This window comes from Callorhinus ursinus, unplaced genomic scaffold (genome assembly GCF_003265705.2).
Source record: "Callorhinus ursinus isolate GAN/ISIS: 27379988/994484 unplaced genomic scaffold, GSC_fseal_2.0 scaffold50, whole genome shotgun sequence".
NCBI classification, from domain to species: Eukaryota; Metazoa; Chordata; class Mammalia; order Carnivora; family Otariidae; genus Callorhinus; species Callorhinus ursinus.
Window position 1 is genome coordinate 9,718,827 of NW_027397112.1, and position 21,804 is coordinate 9,740,630.

General features: G+C 35.3%; 1 protein-coding gene across 6 annotated transcripts in view; it reads right to left on the reverse strand.

The window, feature by feature from the left end:
* EFCAB3 (EF-hand calcium binding domain 3) overlaps positions 1-21,804 on the reverse strand; it is a 306,183-nt gene that overhangs the window by 138,103 nt on the left and 146,276 nt on the right. For all 6 annotated transcript variants that reach the window (XM_073883095.1, XM_073883094.1, XM_073883093.1 and 3 more), the window contains 7 exons: positions 15,943-15,996; positions 9,846-9,950; positions 8,912-8,965; positions 8,220-8,324; positions 4,663-4,716; positions 3,577-3,681; positions 1,474-1,527 (listed from right to left, as the gene is read on the reverse strand). In XM_073883095.1, coding sequence (XP_073739196.1) covers positions 1,474-1,527; positions 3,577-3,681; positions 4,663-4,716; positions 8,220-8,324; positions 8,912-8,965; positions 9,846-9,950; positions 15,943-15,996 — 531 coding nt within the window. The remainder of the gene's footprint in view (positions 1-1,473; positions 1,528-3,576; positions 3,682-4,662; positions 4,717-8,219; positions 8,325-8,911; positions 8,966-9,845; positions 9,951-15,942; positions 15,997-21,804) is intronic.

A 21,804-nucleotide genomic window follows, 5' to 3' on the forward strand; every position in this document is an offset into this window, starting at 1 on the left:
AAAGAAAGAAAGAAAGAAAGAAAGAAAGAAAGAAAGAAAGAAAGAAAGAAAGAAAGAAAGAAAGAAAAGGAAAGTAAAGAAAAAAGAAAGATAAAAGAACCCACAACTTAAATTTCTAATGACAGGGTATTGGTAAGTGAACCATTATATCTTCATTCCGCAGAAAACTACATAGTCATAGCTGTTGATTGCCACAGGAAAAAAAAGTTATTTTATAGGGTGAAGTTGTATCATGCAGTCATTTAACATATATGAATTAAAATTGTATCCCACAGTCCTGGGATCGAACCCCGCATCGGGCTCCCTGCTCAGCGGGGAGCCTGCTTCTCCCTCTCCCTCTGCTGCTGGCTGCTGCCCCTGCTTGTTCTCTCTCTCTGTCAAATAAATAAATAAAATCTTAAATAAACTTTAAAATTGTATGCCCAGTAAAAATATACATAAAATGAACAATGTAAATAATGCGTGTGATTCTCTCTGACATTCTGCAGTCAGCAAGCGCATAAATAGAGTGAATCTCAGATGGACAACATCAATTTATTATTCCATCACATGGATTCATTTCCCCTAAACCTATCATATTGTAACTGTCTTAAGTCAATGCGATTCTAGTTTTGGAGGCAGTTTTAATATTATGGCTCTTAGGCAAGCCAACTACTTTATCTAATTGCTTAACTATAGGGATAACAATGTATTCCACCACTGCAAGAAAAAGTGACTATGTTTGACTTATCAAGACTAGTATGTTGGTGTCTTTTATAGAGCCTTCCAATGGAATTTCAGAGCACTTTTGACTTGATGAGATTATTGCTAGTTTAACTTGATGAGATTATTGCTAGTTTAAGCTTCAAAATATTAAGAATGGTAATGACTGGATAGTAGGACTATGGATGATTATTTTTTCTTTAATTTATATTTAGTAGGCATATGGCAACTTTTATATTGAAAAAATAGAAGAGGGGCACCTGGATGGCTCAGTCAGTTAAGCGTCTGACTCTTGATTTCCGCTCAGGTCATGATCACAGGGTGATGAGATTGAGCCCCTCATTGGGCTCCATCCTGGGCATGGAGCCTGCTTAAGATTCTCTCTGTCTCTCTCTCTCTCCTTCTGCCCCTCCCCCTGGCTCTCTCTCTCTCTTAAAAAAAAATGAAAGAAAGAAAAAAGAAAAATAGAAGAAAACTAACAATTCACAGCTGAGCATTATGATGCTTATTTTCAGCACTGTGAAGGCTAATAGTCTAATTAGACCTATCCAAAAGTATATAGAAAAACAATTGTGGAGATTCTTAGGACTGATTCCTTTGAGTCTGACCCTGGGGATCAAGCCTGTACAGCACCAAAAAAAAAAAAAATTTTAAGATTAATATATAGAAGGAATGGCAGAGGAATCATGACCTAACAACTAGGAAAAAAATACAAATACAGAGATTAAAAATCTCAATTTTATATACTTTCTCATTATATTTCTTACCCACCTTTGAAAGACTTCAAAGTTGATAGCAATCTATTCCGAAAAACTTTCTGATCATCTGGAAGGAAAGGCACAGTTCAGGACAGAGAATGAGTCACAAACAGAATATAAGGGTCAGAGTTTCCTTTGTGTGACTAACTTTAGAAATCTATCCACTTTCACCTTCAAATCATGATGAAGTTAAGCAATGAAAAAGTTCTTACTATGGTATAGAGTGATATATGGTTTAGAGGTAAAGAGCCTGGGTTCAAATTCTTGTTCTGCTGCTGCCTAGCTTTGTGGCCTTAAGCAACAAACTCTGGCCTTTTCTGTGCCACAGTTTCCTCCACTGTAAAATGGGCATAACGTGTCATCATTGTGTGTGGTGAGGACAGAACTTGCCACATCATTAGGGCTCAACAAATGTTAGCTGTTATTTTTTCTAGATCCAATAATCGATCCACTGATCACACTACTGGGTATCTACCCCCCCCCCACCAAATACAAAAACACTAATTCAAAGGGATACATGCACCCCTATGTTTATAGCATTATTTATAATAGCCAAATTATGGAAGCAGCCCAGGCATTATTTATAAAAGCCAATTATGGAAGCAGCCCAAGTATGTATTGATAGATAAATGGATAAAGATGTGGTATATATGTATACCATGTTATACATATAGATACCATGTTATATATATAACAGAATATTATTCAGCCATAAAAAAAGAATGAAATGTTGTCATTTGCAATGACATGGATGGAGCTAGAGAGTATTATACTAAGTGAAATAAGTCAGTCAGAGAAAGACAAATACCATATGATCTCACTCATATGTGGAATTTAAGAACCACAACAAACAAGTAAAGGGAAAAAAAGAGAGAGACAAACCAAGAAACAGACTCTTTTTTTTAAAAAAGATTTTATGTATTTATGTATTGATGTGTTTATTTATTTATTTGAGAGTGAATGAGAGAGAGAGAGCATGAGAGGGGGGAGGGTCAGAGGAAGAAGCAGACTCCCTCTGAGCAGGGAGCCTGACGCCAGACTCGATCCTGGGACTCCAGGATCATGACCTGAGCCGAACGCAATCGCTTAACCAACTGAGCCACCCAGGTGCCCCGAAACAGACTCTTAACTATAGAGAACAAACTGCTATAGGTGGGGTGATGGGTGAAATAGGTGATGGGGATTAAGAAGTACACTTGTGGGTGCCTGGGTGGTTCAGTCAGTTAAGCATCTGACTTAGGCTCAGGTCATGATCTTGGAGTCCTGGGATTGAGCCCTGTGTTGGGCTCCCTACTCAGCAGGGAGTCTGCTTCTCCTTCTCCTTCTGCTCCTCTCCCTGCTTATGCTCTCTCTTTCTCTCAAATAAATAAAATCTTAAAAAAAAAAAAGACCCTGGGTGATATATGGAATTGCTGAATGACTATATTGCACACCTGAAACTAATATAACACTGTATATTAGCTGCACTGGAATTAAAATAAAAACTTAATAAAAAAAAGAAATTGAGCTTAACAGGGAGGAGTTTTCAGGGTTTAGCTCTGGAAGGGATAAGGATAAGGAAAAGGGAATCTCCAGGGGCAATGTAAGGAAAAGTGACTCTGGGAGAGAACAGGAATTTACAAGGACTTCTGCAATGTTACTGAGAGAGACAATATGTACATCCCTCTTTCCTCTCCCTTTCAAAATCATCAGTAACATCTTTCCTCAACACTGATTTTGTGCAAAAGGATTCTTTTCTTTTTTAAAGATTTTATTTATTTATTTGAGAGAGAGAATGAGAGATAGAGAGCACGAGAGGGAAGAGGGTCAGAGGGAGAAGCAGACCCTCCGCTGAGCAGCAGGGAGCCCGATGAGGGACTCGATCCCGGGACTCCAGGATCATGACCTGAGCCGAAGGCAGTCACTTAACCAACTGAGCCACCCAGGCGCCCGGAAAAGGATTCTTTTGACAGTTGAATTCTGTACTTGAATTGGCACAGAGTAATAGACTGTTCATATGAAATCAAGAGCTGAAGGATGGGTGCAGGTAACACCTGAACATGTGTCACTTTAAAATATAAATATCACAAGTAGAACCAGAAAACTGAACTCTTTGGAGGTTGCAGATGCAGCTCACCATCAACTGGTAGCGATTTTTGTAGATCAAGACATTCCTTATCATTGACTTCTATCCCCATGTCTCCAAGAATGTTTTTCAGATTAGTGGCATCAATCTTTTCTCCTTTGAAAATACAGAGTGTTTATAGGTGAAAATTTTAGAAATGAATAACTCAATATTATGGAGGTTCAAAAGGTTCATAAGAATATGTTAATGACTTATATGATATGTATTTTAAAATATACCTAAAATAGCTTATATGGCATCATTCCCAATTTGGGATTAAAGAGCAAAGGTAAAATGGGATGTAGAAATAGTGTGTCATTAGAAGTCAAAGCAAACTTGTTCCTAAATTATTGATATAAGAAAGTCTCTCTTAATTTGGGGGATAATGTGCAGAATAAAATCTACTTACCAAATTGGATAATGAATTGCCAAAAGAAAGAATTATGGCAGGAGATCTTATACTGACTTATGTAATTGATTGTTCACAAAATCCACACTATCTTGAGCTTTACAAAACTTTACCTTATTTATTCATACACTTACCTAAAATTTAGCTATTTGCATGTAGGCAAAGGCATATATACATATATGAGAAAAACATCTCTAAAGTATATAGGACTTGTTATCAAAAACAAGTCCTGTAGTTTATTTTTAAAACAGATAATCCAAGATCAAATGGATTTTTTTTAAATTTTTTATTGTTATGTTAGTCACCATACATTACATCATTAGTTTTTGATGTAGTGTTCCATGATTCATTGTTTGTGCATAACACCCAGTGCTCCACGCAGAATGTGCCCTCTTTAATACCCATCACCAGGCTAACCCATCCCCCCACCCCCCTCCCCTCTAGAACCCTCAGTTTGTTTTGCAGAGTCCATCGTCTCTCATGGTTCATCTCCCCCTCCGACTTACTCCCCTTCATTCTTCCCCTCCTGCTATCTTCTTCTCAAGATCAAATGAATTTTATCAGGCAGAAATATTTTACAATAATTGGGTAAGATGGCAAAATTAATATGAACAATAGACTACTGGGATAACAACATTCAAATATAATTTACTATAGAGCACTGGGGTTTCAGTGTTATAGAAACTCACCTGTAAAATCTTTCATTTTCAGTGTCACATTTTCCAGATCAACCTTCCCATCAACTGTAAGACAAAGAGCAGTTCCAGACCAAAAATGAGACTGTTCCTTCTGCTTTCTCTACCTATGACACCTGTCCCCCAACTAGAAAGTTGATATCATCTTGAATTTTATTTTATTTTTAAAGATTTTATTTATTTATTTGACAGAGACACAGTGAGAGAGGGAATACAAGCTGGGGGAGTGGGAGAAGGAGAAGCAGGCTTCCTGCGGAGCAGGGAGCCCGGTGCGGGGCTCGATCCCAGGACCCTGGGATCATGACCTGAGCCGAAGGTAGCAGCTCAACCGACTGAGCCACCCAGGCGCCCCTCATCTTGAATTTTAGTTCTAGACTATTAATTTTTCATCATATTTACTTAGATATCTAAGAATAAGTTTTTTTATTTTTTATTTATCTATTTAACAGAGAGAGAGAGAGAGGGAGGGAGAGAGAGATCACAACCAGGGGGAGGGGCAGGCAGAGGGAGAGGGAGAAACAGGTTCCCCACTGAGCAGAAAGCTCCTTGTAGGGCTTGGTCCCACGACCCTGAGATCATGACCTGAGCCAAACCAAGAGTCAGACGCTTAACTGACTGAGCACCCAGGTGCCCTTTGTCTTTATATTTGAATGACATCTTAGCTGTGTATAATTTTCTTTGCCACACTTTTTCAATTTTGTAGACATTCCTCCATTCTTTTCTGGAATTGAATGTTGCTTTGGAGACCTATTGCTTCCCCCATCTATTATGTGCTTTCTAACATTTCTATATCTGAAGAACTCCGATTTTTCCTCAATAAGTAAACTAGGAAGTACTTCACTGTAGAATATTCTGGATCAACATTTTCTGGAACTGGTGTGGTGTTTCTGATCTGCATTCACTCCTTCATTTTAGAAAACTTTTCTTTTTTTCCTTAAACTAGATTTGATTTAAAATTTTTTACTTGCTATATTCTCTAAAGATATTTGATATTCTTATGTTACTTTGTGAATCATCCATATCTACTAGATATTTGATAGCATTAATTTTTTTTAAGTTTTAATTTAAATTCCAGATAGCATTAATCTTTTCTCTGCATTTACTGTATCTTTTTTTAAAAAAAGATTTTATGTATTTATTTGAGAGAGAGAGAGCATGAGCTGGGGGGGAGAGGCAGAGGAAGAGGGAGAGGGAGAAGCAGATTCCTCTCTGAGCAGGGAGCCCAGTGCAGGGCTCGATCCAGGACCCTGAGATTATGACTCCAGCCAAAGGCAGATGCTTAACTGACTGAGCCACCCAGGTGCCCCGGTGTTTACTGTGGGTGTATTAAGTTCTCTTACTCTGTCAATAAGATATTCAGCCATATCTATTTTTTACTTTGATGTTTATAATTTATTTGATAATTCTATAATGATTGGTGCTCATTTTTTTTTTTTTTTTAGTTAGGCAATTTCCCTTTTAATATTATCATGTTATGTTACCATCTCATTTTTGAGATCTAGTTTTATTGAATCCATTAAAGTTGCTCTGTAATAAGAATTAATTGTCAAACACTTCTTTTTGGCTGTTCCTTAGGTTATACTGAATTATACTACTATTAGACTGGGTTATTTGTTTTTCACATGTTCTCTTCCTTCCATTCTATCTTCTTTCTTTCTTATTTTCCTTTTGCTATTTTTCTTTGCTGTGTTAATGTAGAATTGTTGCCATGTCCTTTCTTTTCATTTTGCATATGCTTCAACAGCTCTGTTCAGATCTTCATTTTATTCTCAAGATTTAGTGTAACCTTTAGTTGCTCTTTCTATAGTATCTGAGACCAGTTTGCTTTCTTCAGTGACAAGCATTTGAGGAAAACTTCTACCCACTTCTATTGTAATCTGAGGGTGTGATGAGGTGTTACATGGCCTTTGTTATACTTGAGCCCTGCTCTCATATCTGAGGTTTGCTCAAATGTCCCAACAGGGTTCATTGCTCTAATTAGGTAGAATGAACCCTGGTAAAGACATTTAACAAACTATGGATCTGTGCATGGGATGATGTTCTCTGGCTTCACGTCAGACCTCCATTTCTGGCTCTGAAGCTTTTCTTTCATTAATGAGTGATTCCTATTGTTCATTTCTCCTGTTTTATTGATTTTTTCCCCAGCTATTCCTTCCTAGTAAGTGGAGAGAGAGAGAGAGAGAGAGAGGGAGAGGGGAAAGTTATCTATCCAATTTGCTTCACTCCAGATCTGGGCATTTTAGTGAGAAATCTCAGGATTTCATCAGTTTAATTTCTGAGGGAGGAGAAAGGCTAAGAGGAGTCTAATTGTGCTGTACTGTTTCTACTCAAAAAATCTTTTATCTCCTTGGTTGTCCTCATTAAACATTTATGGCATTAGGTTGGCCTCCTTTTATTATTTGATTGGTGCTGAATTTCCTTTGCTGAATTTTTACTTTTTTGTTCTTATTGTTCATTTTGTTAGGTATTGGAGGAAAGAAAAACTAGACAGATCTTGGTTTATCATCTTAAACTGGAGTCCTCTGGATCGGTAAGCATTAAAATAAACAGTTCCTTGAAGATTTGAAAGAACTTACTCTTAAAACTCTCTGGGCCTGTCACCTTTTGTTATAGTGATGGGTGGTGGTGGAAAGTTGACAGATGTAATTATTTGATGGTTTTTTTCAACTATCATTATTGGTCTATCTATATTTTTCACTTCTTCTTTGATCAATATTGGTAATTTATTTCTTTTACTTTGGAAAAATGTTCATTTTTTAATATATTTAACATCTTAATCTCATGTTATCATAATACTTTACTGTAATAGTATTATTATGCTCGATATTCACAGTTATATCTCTTTTAAAATTCTTAGTGTGTTTCTCTCTATCCCTTTCCAGTCTTTCTGACTGTATCTGAACAGGCAAATTTAACCATTCCTCATCATAGACTGTTCTCTTACTTACCTCTTTAATGTTTCTTTTAAATGTTTCACATTCTATTTTCCTTTTCTTCTTCATGCTTTGACCTAAGAATGGTTTGTCAGAACTCTCACTAATTTTCATTATTCATAGAATACTCTGTTAATGAAGAGTCAGGATGTACTTTCATTTGAGACCTGCATTCAGCTACATGCTTTTTTAAAATTTTTATTATGTTATGTTTATCACCATACATCATTAGTTTTTGATGTAGTGTTCCATGATTCATTGTTTGCATGTAACACCCAGCGCTCCATTCGGTACGTGCTTTTAAAAATGTTCTGTTGAGGGGCGTCTGGGTGGCTCAGTCAGTTAAGCGGCTGCCTTCAGCTCAGGTCATGATCCCAGGGTCCTGGGATCCAGCCCTACTTCCAGTTCTGCCTCGGGTTCCCTGCTTAGCAGGGAGCCTGCTTCTTCCCTTCCTGCTGCCCCTCCCCCTGCCCCCCAGCTTGTTCTCTCTCTCAAATAAATAAATAAAATCTTTAAAAAAATGTCCTGTTGATACTAAATAAAGACTATCACTCGTCTATGGATACTTTCAAACCCAAGCTGTCCTAAAGGGAATACATTTTTATGTACAATGCTCACCATCAACTGGTAGGGTTTGTGAAAAATCTTCAAGTTCTTTATGTGAGAGCTTAATCCCCATATTTTCCAGAAATGTGTCCAGGTTATTGATATCAACCTTTCCTCCTTAGGAGAGACAAAGTATCATAAAAACAACCAAGATGTGGAAAATTCCTTATTAATTCATGTATATTATTGTTCTCACTTTACTCATGAAGACATTCAGGTCCAGTAAGACCTAGTCAACTGTACTAGGAGGGTCAACTTTATTTTTTTAAAAATTTTTTTATTTTAAGATTTTATTTATTTATTTGAGAGATAGAAAGCATGAGAGGGAAGAGGGTCAGAGGGAGAAGCAGACTCCCTGCTGAGCAGGGAGCCTGATGCGAGACTCGATCCTGGGACTCCAGGATCATGACCTGAGCCGAAGGCAGTTGCTTAACCAACTGAGCCACCCAGGTGCCCAGGAGGGTCAACTTTAAAACTAGATATAGAGTCTCATTGTTTGACTATATCTTTTGTTCATTATCAACATAATGCAAGTTCTAAAAGGGCTGGGTAATTTTCCAGGGATTTATGGCATATATAACATATCCATAAATTTTAGAAAATACATATATGAAATTTTTAATGTAATAAGAATAAACTAGTGTATATGAAAAATAAGAGACTATCTCAGATTTATCTGCTTTCTCATTATACTTCTCACTCACTTTTAAGAGTCTTCACACCATCCAGCAACCTTTTTTGATACACTTTTCCTTCAGCTGTAAGAAAAGGCATAATTCGGGTGAGAGAAAAATAATAAGGGAGATTCACTTAACCAATAAATATTCTACAATTCTTTCCCTAATTCCATAATTTCAAAAAGATAGACTTTTTAATGATTTTTCTGAAATTTACCTAATTTGTTCTCAAATAATAACAAAGTTTGTTTGGAGAAAGATTTTAATGATGCAAATTTATTCACTCTTGCATGAAAGGCAAGGATTATGGCTTAAAACTTATAAAACATATATCTCATTTGATTTACTTGTTTCTCTGATTTCTTTCCTTACACTCTTTATTCTTCCATTTTTACATCTTTCCTCTTACTCTCAGGAATATTAATGGAACCAAGGACAACAAAACACACATGTTATTGGCAGGATTAAGTGAAATAGCTATTGCCTACCATAATAAAAACTAAATGACCCAAATTTTCTTTGGCAAAAATCAAATAATTAAAAAGAAAGTTGCATTCTAAAAAAAAGTTTTCAAAAATGATTAAACAAAACCAACCTGGTAACAGTCTGGTATCATTTTAGAAGAAAATCCTACAGATCATAGGGGAAGGGAGGGAAAAAATGAAACAAGACGAAACCAGAGTGGGAGACAAACCATAAGAGACTCTTAATCTCAGGAAACAAACTGAGGGTTGCTGGAGTGGAGGGGGGTGGGAGGGATGGGGTGGCTGGGTGATGGACATTGGGGAGGGTATGTGCTATGGTGAGCACTGTGAATTGTGTAAGACTGATGAATCACAGACCTGTACCCCTGAAACAAATAATACATAATGTTAATTAAAAAAATTAAAAAAAAAAGAAAATCCTACAGTCAAGCACTCTAAAGCTCCATGAATTATACATATATATTTTAAATCCTTACCATCAACTGGTAGAGTTTTTACTAAATTAAAGTATTCCTTGTCTGTGACCTCAACTTTCATGTCTTTCAGAACATCATATACATCACTGATGTCTATCTGCTCTCCTAGAAAAGACAGAAATTGTGACAAAGAAGAATTTGGGAAGAACACAAAATTAGTAAGTTATTACAGTCAAATGCTGTTAACTAGCAAGATTTTCACTCATGTGTCATTAAGATAATTTCATGGGTAGTTAAAAATCATGTATTCTAGAACAAACAAAAATTAAAATTTGTTATTACCTTGACTAATTATATAAACATGTAAAAAAATAAAACAAATAATAATTTCGGTCTTTGCTACACAAAATAGAAATTCAAGTAGTTTTCCTGATAGTTTGAAATTATAATTATGTTAGGAGCAGTATAATGTTAGGCACATAAATCTAGAAAGGATTTCTAGATTAGAAGCTTATATGAATACAATATACATAAAATGCACATAGTTGATGCTTATTAGAAAGAATGTTTCAAAAAGAGGGCCTCAGGCTTCCCCAATAATTTTTGTTTTGTACTATTTTTATGGTAAATAATCTTTTGATTATTGTAAATAGTTTTATACTTTGTAACTTTAGAAAGGAAAAACAATTTTGGTTTAATTAAGTCTTTTGGTTTAGGGCACCTGGGTGGCTCAGTTGGTTAAGTGACTGCCTTCGGCTCAGGTCATGATCCTGGAGTCCCGGGATCGAGTCCCACATCGGGTTCCCTGCTCAGCAGGGAGTCTGCTTCTCCCTCTGACCCTCTTCCCTCTCGTGCTCTCTATCTCTCATTCTCTCTTTCTCTCAAATAAATAAATAAAATCTTTAAAAAAAAAAGTCTTTTGGTTTAAATCAGTGGAAAGTGAATCTCTGAAAGCTTACTGTCTAGAATCCTAAACTTTTAATCAGTAAATTAGATATGTTGCATATTTCAAATGTATATGTCTAGTATGGATATTTCTTTTTATTTATTCTGCTTAGGAGTCACTTGACTGTGTCTCTTAACCTCTCTTTCATATTTCTCATTTCTTTGTCTTTTTGTGCTATATACCTTGTAATTTGTTAAGCTGCTTAGTTGTTTCTTCAGCTGTTCATAAATTACTGTTAAAATCTTCAAATGTTTTAAATTTTTACTATTTTAATTTCTCAAAAGTCTATTTGGTTCTTTATCAAATCTGCTTGCTCTTTACTCAAATGTACTCAAGCCTCTCTTTTCATTATTAAATTATATTAAGCATGCTTATTTAATAATTTTTGGCCTGATAATTCCAAAATCTAAAATCTTCCCTGATCTGATTCTGCTAAATGTTGTTCACGATGGGTATCTTACTTATAGTGCCTCATTTACTTGTATATTTAATAATTCTAAACTATGAACTGCTCTTTATGTGGAATTCTTTGTTTTGAGAAGAAGGGTATCCTTCAAGACAAGAATCAGACTGATTAATTCTAGATTATCAGTGCACGAGTTTAGGCCACTCTTCAGGAGCATTAACACAGTACATGAATAGTGTATACTAAAAGACCCATTGCTTATTATAGCTTATCCCTTAATTCAGTAGCCTTGACTATATCCTTCTGGCTTCAGAGCAATTGCACTTTCTAAATTGCTAGTCAAAGCATCTTCGATCTCATATTAAGATCATATTTAAATCTGATGTTACTATATGCAATTATAATCTCTATTGCTAACTGAAAATATCCAATATTTTTTGACTGGTTGGTTACTAATTATGGAATATTGCTACTCTCTCCCCATATTACTATCCATTGGTATAACACTCTCAATCCAGTGACTCTATTACCTTTACCCTATGAAGAAGTTTTCTACTTCTGTAATTATAATTTACATAATTGTATTTCTGTAGTTTAGTAAGTGTCCATGTCGTAAACAGATCTTTTGGGTATTTCAGTACCACGCTCTGACTTAATATTATTTGTTGATGGGTCTTGTCTTAATAGTGAAAAGGGACCATAGTAGGTTAAAGATGCAATAATTAGTTTAGTTTCTCTTGAAAGATCTAAGTCCTTAACAGATACAAGATTGGTTCAAGTGACTGAGCATTGGCCTTTTCTAGAGATTTCAAATTGGTAAAACTAAATGATAGGCGATATACTTTTATAGTAATTATTACTTGGTGTTTTGATGCTGCTCAAAGAAATTGCTATCTTAAAGGTAGAAAAGCCCACAGTAAAAACAGATGGTATAAAGACTAGAGAAAGTGCGTTAGTGGATCTTACTAAATAGACTGTGCAGAAAAAAGTTAACATAGCAGGCCTGAGGCTGCTATCTTTAGAAGAGCCTGCTTGCTATTAGTACTTGGCTGACATCTGGGAACTTGGATTTCAGAATGTTCCCTCCAATACGAACTGAAAAGGTTAGCTCACTGTGCCTAAACTTGTGCAAACAATGTGATTTATGGTGAATACTTGTTTTTCTTCTGGGAGTCTGGGATACTGACAGTTGATAGGCAGAGGGCACCTATGTGAGTAGCCCCAAATAAAAAACCTTGGGCACTGAGTCTCTAATGGGTTTCTCTGGGCACAAATGTGTAACTACATTTTTGCTGCTGGAAGGAAGGTATGTTATATATGACCCCTCATAAGAAGGAGTGCATAGGAAGCCTGCACATGGATTCTTCTAGAAGCTTCCTATATCTTTTTTTCTTACTGATCCAGATATATCCTTGGTGTTCACTCTTTGTATCATACAGTACTATGGATTTTGACAAATGCAATATGTCATGTATTCACCATTACAGTAACATACAGAGTTTCACTGACCTAAAATTCTGTTGTGGCCCTTATACTCATCTCTCCTCCCTATACCACCCTCCTAAACTCCTGGCAACCACTGATCTTTCCATTTTTTCCATAGATTGATAGCCCATTTCTTTTTATTATTGAATAATATTTTATTATATGGGTGTATCACAGTTTGTTTATCCATTCTTCTATTCAAGAACATCGTATTTGCTTGCAAGTTTTGGCAATTATAAATAAAGCTGCTATAAACGTTTGTGTGCAGGTCTTTGTGTTCACATTTTTTCAACTCATTTGGGTAAATACCTAATTTGTGATTATTGGATCTTATGATAAGATTAAGTTTAGCTTTGTAAGAAACTGTCAAACTGTCTTCCAAAGTGACTATACCATTTTGCATTCTTCTTGCCATTCTAATAGGTGTGTAGTGTTCCCTCATTATTTTAATTTGCAATTCCCTAATGATATATGATGTTGAGCATCTTTTCATATCCTTATTTGCCATCTGTAAATCTTCTTTGGAGAGATTAAGATTCAGATCTTCTGCTCACTTTTTAATTAGGTTGTTTCCTTACTATTGAGTTTTAAGAATTCTTTGAATATTTTGGATATAAGTCCCTTATCAGATATGTGTTTGCAAATATTTCCAGCCAGTTTGTGGTTCATCTTTTCATTTTTTTTAAATGAAAGTTCTTTTTGAAGGACCTCGAAAAACAAGTGTAGAGGGACACCTGGGTGGCTCAGTCGGCTAAGCATCTGCCTTCGGCTCAGGTCATGATCCCAGGGTCCTGGGATGGAGTCCCTCATCGGGCTCCTTGGTCAGCGGGGAGCCTGCTTCTCCCTCTGCCTGCCACTCTGCCTGCTTGTGCTTTCTTCCTCCCTCTCTCTCTCTCTGACAAATAAGTAAAATCTTAAAAAAAAACCCCAAAACAAAAAAACAAACAAAAAACACGTATAGGATCAGATTCAAAGATTCCATTATAGAAGCACAAAATTTGACCTCAATTTTGTAAAGAAATAATTGGAATAGTTAGGTTATAATATCCATGAGGATAAGATTTGGCAAAGCCAGGATTTCTACCTAGTTGCATCAGATAATATTTCAAATTGACATTTGCCAAAATCTTACATAAAACAAGCCATCACTATAAGAACAAATTCTCTACATTATTAAACACTGATTAGGATATTTTGTATTATATTAGAGGATATCACCAATTCATGCCTCATCTGAAATCAAAATAAATATGGAAAGTCTGTAACTTTGAGCCCTGGATTAGAACCACATCTTAAGGAACCCTTTGAGCATATCCAAATGGATTTTATATATTTGCTTCTGAATTATGAATATGTACTAATAATATTATGTTTATTTTCTGGATGGGTTGAAACACTCTTTCATCAAAAATCCATAGCACTCATACTGGCCAGCAAACTTTTGGATATCCTGCTACCTACTTAGAGCATTCCATCTTATATATTCAATTATAGGGCAATATGCTTTATTTTGGTAATTATTCATGATTATACCAGAGGTTTTGGCTATTATTTAGAAACTTCACTGTGTTTTGAACGCCAAAACTTCTGGAAAAATGGAAGAGACATTATCAGAATTGCAAAATTATATTAGAAGCTTAAATTGAGGTTCTCCAGAGTATCCAAGAAGCAGGTGGTTCATATAAGTCACCTGCTGACCTAAGATCCAAGATCCTCAGAACAAGTGGAAAACTGCATGAAGTAGAGAGCTTCCATCCAAGACCATGAGAATAAGAAAATATTGATTTGTCAGTGCTTTGTGTGTTTTTCACATATTTTTATTCACTATTTTTGTCATATTTTTTTCTTTTTATTGTTTAGTATTATACACTTCTGACTTAGCCTATCATGATCTCCCTTACTTCTACCAATAACTTATTGAGGTTTAAGTTTTACTAGAGATAATCATTTTGCTAGAGTTAGGACAATCCTAACTCTGTAACTCAGCCTTTTACTAGCAAACCAATTTAAAGAATTACTGTAGGGCTAATTGAAAATTTATGTGTATGAATTGTGCATGACTTTCCAGCGGTTCAATGGATCTTATCTTCTTAGTCCAAGGGGATAGAAACTTTTCTGGGGAAATAAATAATATCTGGTGGAAGAGATTCCTAAGTATAATGTTTTCTAACCATAGTAATAAAAAAATTTGTGACTGACTTAGCATATAATACAGTTCATGCCCTATCATTCAGTATAATAAACCAGTTAAAATTTCCTAGATAAATGATAGAATTGCTTTGAATTTTCTTTTGCCCAACTATAAGGGGATATGTACCATTGTTAATAATGCATATTGTACTTGGATTCACACTACAGATCTAATTTATCTAAGAAAAGAAAAGACAACTTGGGTATGTAAAGTAGACTTAAGGCATAATTATAATTGGGACTAGTTTTCTTTCAGGCCTGAGAAATATTGGACCATGATTCTAGAGTGCTTCCCTTTCCTTCTTATAATACCTTCAGCTACTTTTGTTTGTCTCACAGCTGTTTGAAGTCTGCTTTTCAGAGACTTAAATGCTTCTGTGTAGGCACTGTATGAACAAATAATTAAACAAATGATTCAAAGACAAAACCAGGATGAAATTATCTTGACATTCAGATGTCAGCTCCTCTCAAGGAAAATCTACAATAGTGAAGGTCTGGACAGTTCTTGATGATCTCTCCTGTGCTTTTGGTTGAGTGAGGATCAAAAGGTGGAATTAGGAATAAAAACATCCCACATTATTAAGAAAAGGCTGTTGCCATGGCTATAATAGAACATTATCAAATGAATATAAATTATGAAAAACAAAACAAAATGTGTTTGTACAGTACCATCTTCTATTGCTAGATGAACAAAGACCTAAGGTCACCTGCTATATTATACAGAGTTAATATCAGACTTAAAAATATAACATTGTCCCTTATTTATAATAAAAGGCATGTCTTCATGTTAGAGGAAAATACTACATATAATAATATAAGGCTAATATAATTGCCCAAGAAATTATATTTGTGATGACTTATTCAAGTAATTATGTCTATATATAGTATCTCAGTTATAATCTAAATTTTGAAATTTTTTGTCTTATGCCAAGACCTAGTACCTCTGTTGCAAAAGCACAGATTATCAAAAAAATCATAGGTTATCAAAGCAGGCAGAAATGTTTAATTAATGTTAATTAATGAAAATGTTTAATTAATGAAGGGTTAAAATGGTGAAATCAACAAGGGACGAAAGGGATGGTAAAATTATCATTAAAACTGTATAAAGAATTAAGTTATTTTTCACTTACCTAAAGCAGTACTCAATTCTTCTATCAATGTATTTAGTTTGATCTTCCCTTTATCTGTAAGTCAAGACAAAATTTAGACACTGGTAATCCAAACTCAGAAAAAAAGCATAAAGCATAAAATACTTAAATTATGAAGTAGAACCTAGATGAAAGCTATTCACTGTATCTTGTCCTTTTTAAATTTATAATTCTTGGATTTTAATGGATAGCTCCATTATCTGCCAGGGGCACTATCATTCTTTGAACCGTAAAGTCTATCTTAGGAAAAATGTTCTCTCAAGTCTTTTGGATTCATTCTATTTCTAACTCCATGTTTCTCTAGGAATGGCTGATAACACATGATTGATATACATTTAAAACCACTGTTTATGTATTATGTTGTTTTCTATCATTGGAGAAAGACAAAGAATCCTGGGAAAAAGAGCAATGAAGAGCACAGTGTCTGGTAAACTAAAGCTATTAAATTTTGCTTGAGGGGAAAATGCCATGTAGGGAGTTGGAAAGAATGGTTGAAAGAGATTGGTTGGAGCTAACAGTTTAGACTTTGACATTGGACTGCCTGGAGTTGGGAATAGAGCAGTGAAAGAAAAAGATAAAAATCCTGGCTCCACAAAATTTACATTTATTTGTTTTATTTATGGCTGTATTCCTAAGGCCAAAACAGAAACTGCTAGGTGTTAGGTGTTCAATAGGTATTGTTACATGAATGAATAAGTTAATTTGTCATAAAAATGCTTAGCACTGTGTCTAGCATATTGTAAGACTCAATGCATATAAGCTATGAAGGTCATTGAAAGGTTTTAATTGGAAGAATTACAAGGTCAGATTTTCACTCTAGTTAAGTCATCTGGTGAGTGGGTATAGAATGAATTGAAGGCAAAAATGGGACCAGTGACTGTTATACTAGTCAGGAGCCTTCTGTAGTAGTGTAAGCAAAGGATAATGAGGATTTGAATTAAGAGTAGTATAGCAAAGATAGAGAGTGGGGATATTTTTAAGAGGAAAAAATGAAGGAACATGAGAAGTCAAAGATAATTTGTGGGTTATTTCAGGGGTAGTTGTGGGTGGACGATAGTGGCAGAGAAATAAAAAAAAATTAGGACTGAATTTAATAGGGAAAATAGTTTACTTTTTATATGTTGAATTTGGATTTCCACTGGGAAATCTACGTCTCAACAGAGATTTGTTGATATAGAAGATCCTTTAACTGACCTCCATTTAACTACCCTGATGGCCTGAACTATATTCATCCTTCCTACTGTAAAACATTCATACTGATGTTGATGGCATGCTAAACTTTACATCTAGTAAGCTACACTTTTAGTAAGCCAGCACATTTGTGTTCCTATGGGTTGAGTTGTTGAGCTTGTTTCCAGGTTTGTTTATAAAAGAGTTGTACTTATTATTAAATTGATAACTTAATCATTATATAAACTGTTAAACTATAAATGGAAAAGGGAGTTATTACCGTAAAAACAAATTTGAATGTTTTGGAAAGTTTATGTAAAGCTGAATTTGGTATGGATAAATAACTGTAAAAAGATTGGGCAAGGAATTAAAATCTAGATGGATTCTGATGGAAATTTCTGCTCAATTTTTAAAAAAAGCACTTTGCTCCACTTAAGAGAAACTGAAAATGGAAGTATAGATGATAAATGGGTATTTTTGTGCAAGAAAATCTCCAAAGAATATGGCTACATTAAATTAAAATGTAGTCCCACAGATCTGTACCTCTGAAGCAAAAAATACATTATATGTTAAAAAGAAGAAGATAGCAGGAGGGGAAGAATGAAGGGGGGGAAATCAGAAGGGGAGATAAACCATGAGAGACTATGGACTCTGAAAAACAAACTGAGGGTTCTAGAGGGGAGGGGGGTGGGAGGATGGGTTAGCCTGGTGATGGGTATTAAAGAGGGCACGTTCTAAAAGGAGCACTGGGTGTTATATGCAAACAATGAATCGTGGAACACTACATCAAAAACTAATGATGTAATGTATGGGGTTTAACATAACATAAAAAAATTAAAATGTAGTCCCATTTTTTTATGGAAATAAAATATGTATGGTACATATACATCATTTTTATTATTCCTTACTCTAACTGGATTTTTAGAGTGTCTGATCAAATACTTGCCCCCATCATGCTACATAAAAAGGACCTCACTGTCCTAGACTGAAATGCATGAAAAAAGTATAGGTTTGAGATAAAAAGATTTGAAATCTTAAATATATATGGTTAAGTGGAATCAGCAAGGAAGAGTGTGGAAAGAACAATAGACTGAAAATAGAACTGTTATATTACTATCATTTAAGCCAGTGATTTTCAAAACTTTTTTATTGTAAGCCACACTAAGAACTCTAAACACGCACACACACATACACACACACACAATTGATCATGAAGTCTGATGACACAAAATCTAGCTTGACTGTTTCATTAAAAAATACTCACTTAACCAACTAGTTTGAAGGGAGAAAGAAAAGTCTATAAGAAAATGAGCCTTACAAACAAGAGTGCCCATTCTCACCACTCCTATTCAACATAGTACCAGAAGTCTAAGCCAGAGCAATCAGGCAAGAAAAAATGGGTATCCAAATAGGAAAGGAAGAAGCATAATTGTCTTTGTTTGCAGATGATATGATCTTATATATAGAAAATCCTAAAGACTCCACCAAAAAACTGTCAGAACTAATCAATGAATTCAGTAAAGTTGCAGTATACAAAATCAACATACAGAAATCAGTTGCATTTCCATATACTTTATATCTGAAAAAGAAATAAAGAAAATAATACCACTAACAATAGCATAAAAAACAACAAAATACTTGGAAATAAATTTAAATAAGAAGGTGAAAGATCTATACAATGAAAACTACAAAACCATGATGAAAGCAATTGAAAAAGACAAAAACAAATGGAAGTATAGCTCACATTCATGGGTCAGAAAAATTAGTATTGTTAAAATGTCTGTACTACCAAAAATCATCTATAGATTCAATCCAGTTCCTATAAAAATTCCAAAGGTATTTTTTCACAGACATAGAAAAAAAATCCTTAAATTTATACGGAACCACAAAAGACCCTGAATAGCCAAAGCAATACTGAGAAAGAACAAAGCTGGAGGCATTACCCTTCTTGATTTCAAATGATACTACAGAGAGATTATTGAAAGATATGAATTTAGTGCCGTGTTACCTGCAGAGTTGGTGTTTCTGGTGATGTTCTCTGGTCCTTTCTAGTCTTTGTTTCTTTTGGTCTTTTTTTTTTTTTTTTCACCACCCAAAGAGTCTCCCTTAAAATTGCTTGCAGGGCTGGTTTAGTGGTCACAAACTCCTTTCGTTTTTATTTGTCTGGGAAACTCTCTTTCTCTCTCTTTCTATTCTGAATGACAGTCCTGCTGGATAAAGAATTCTTGGCTGCATATTTTCCCCATTCAGCACGTTGAACATTTCCTTCCACTCCTTTCTAGCCTGCCAGGTTTCAGTGGACAGATTTGCTGCAAACCTGTTCTGTCTTGCTTTGTAGGTTAAAGACATTTTTCCCTTGCTGCTTTCAGGAGTCTTTCCTTATCTGTGTATTTTGAGAATTTGACTATGATATGCCTTGATGATGGCTGGCTTTTGTTGAATTTAATGGGAGTTCTCTGTGCTTCTTGGATTTTGATGTCTGTGTCCTTCCCCAGATTAGGGAACTTTTCAGCGATAATTTGTTCAAATAAATCTTCTGTCCCCTTTTCTCTCTCTTCATCTTCTGGGACTCTTATGATACGAATGTCATTACATTTAATAAGTCACTGAGTTCCTTAAGTCTACCTTTGTGGTCCATTACCTTTTTTTCCCTCTTCTTTTCAGCTTCATTTCCCCCCACAATTTTATCTTCTATATTACTGATTTGCCCCTCTGCTTTGTCCATCCTCATTTTTATGACCTCCACTTGGGATTGCATCTTGGTTATAGCATTTTTAATTTCAGCCTGACTAGATTTTAGTTCTTTTATCTCTGCAGTAAGGGTTTATCTAGTGTCTTCTATGCTTTTTTCAAGCCCAGCTAATATCCTTATAATTGTTGTTTTAAATTCTGGCTCAGACATCTTACTTATATCTATATTGATTAAATCCCTGGTTGTACTACCTCCTGTTCTTTCTTGTGGGGTGAATTTCTCCATCTCATCATTTTGTCCAGAAAAGAAAAGAAGAAAGAAAAAGACAAAATAAAAAGTCCAACAATAACAACAACAGCAACAAAACTAGATCCTGCATGTGTTTTGGTCTGCTTGTTAAAGAATCTTCCAAAGATGGTCACTTTTCTTCTTGTAGACTTGTAGTTTCTGTTCTCTTAGACCTCCGATTGATTTCTTGGATGTTTGGAATGATCTGATAACTATCTAGCTGTATTTGAGGGATGAGACATGCTTAGGGTCTCCCTAATCCTCTACCATCTTAACTCCTCCCCCTCAAACTATACTACAAAGCTAATCTAACAGTATGGCACAGCATAAAAATAGATACATGGACCAACAGAACAGAATCAAGAGCCCAGAAATAAAACCTCACATATACAGTCAGCTATCAACAAGGCAGCCAAGAATACTCAATAGGGAAAGGACAGTCTCTTCAATAAATGGTGTTGGGAAAACTGGATAACCATAGGCAAAATAATTAAATTGTACCACTATCTTATACCACTCAAAAACATGAACTTGAAATGAATTGAAGACTTAAATGTAGGACCCAAAACAATAAAACTTCCAGAAGAAAACATAGCTTTTTTTTAAAAGATTTTATTTATTTATTTGACAGAGAGAGACACAGCAAAAGAGGGAACACAAGCCGGGGGAGCAGGAGAGGGAGAAGCAGGCTTCCCACAGAACAGGGAGCCCAATATGGGGCTCGATCCCAGTACCCTGGGATCATGACCTGAGCCAAAGGCAGACGCTTAATGACTGAGCCACCCAGGCACCCTGAAAACATAGCTTCTTGACATGAGTCTTGGCAATTATTTTTTTAGTTATGACACCAAAAGCACAAGCAACAAAAGAAAAAATTAATAAGTGGGACTACACCAAACTAAAAGGCTTCTGCAAAGCAGTAGAAACAATCAACAAAATGAAAGGGCAACTTACAGAATGGAAGAAAATATTTGCAAACCATGTATCTGATAAGGGATTAATATTCAAAATATATAAGGACCTCATACACTCAATAGCAAAACCCCCAAAATCCAACTAAAACATGGGCAGAGGAACTGAATAGTCATCTTTCCAAAGAACATATACAACTGGCCAGCAGGTACATGAAAATGTGTTCAATATCACTCATCATCAGGGAAATGCAAATTGAAACCACAATGAGATATCACTTCACACTTGTTAGAATAGCTATCATCAAAAAGAAATAACAAATGCTGGTGGGGATGTGGAGAAGAGGAAACCTTTGCTCACTGTTGGTGGGAATATAAATTGGTACAGTCATTGTAGAAAACAGAATAGAGGTTCCTTTAGAAATTAAAAATAGAACTACCATATGATCCATTAATCCCACAGCATAGCATATAATTCAAAATCCCACTTTGAAAAAGGATTTCAGAAAGATATCCGCACTCCCATGTTCATTGGAACATTAATCACAATAGCCAAGATATGTGTCTGTCAGTGCATGAATAGGTAAAGAAGACGTGGTATATTATATACAATAGAAAATTAGCCCCGAGAAAGAAGGAAATCTTGCCATTTGTGACAACATGGATAAACTTTGAAGGCATTATGCTAAGTGAAATAAGTTGGACAGAGAAAGACTAATACTGTATGTTATCACTTATATGTGGCATCTAAAAATGCTGAACTCAGGGTGTGTGGGTAGCACT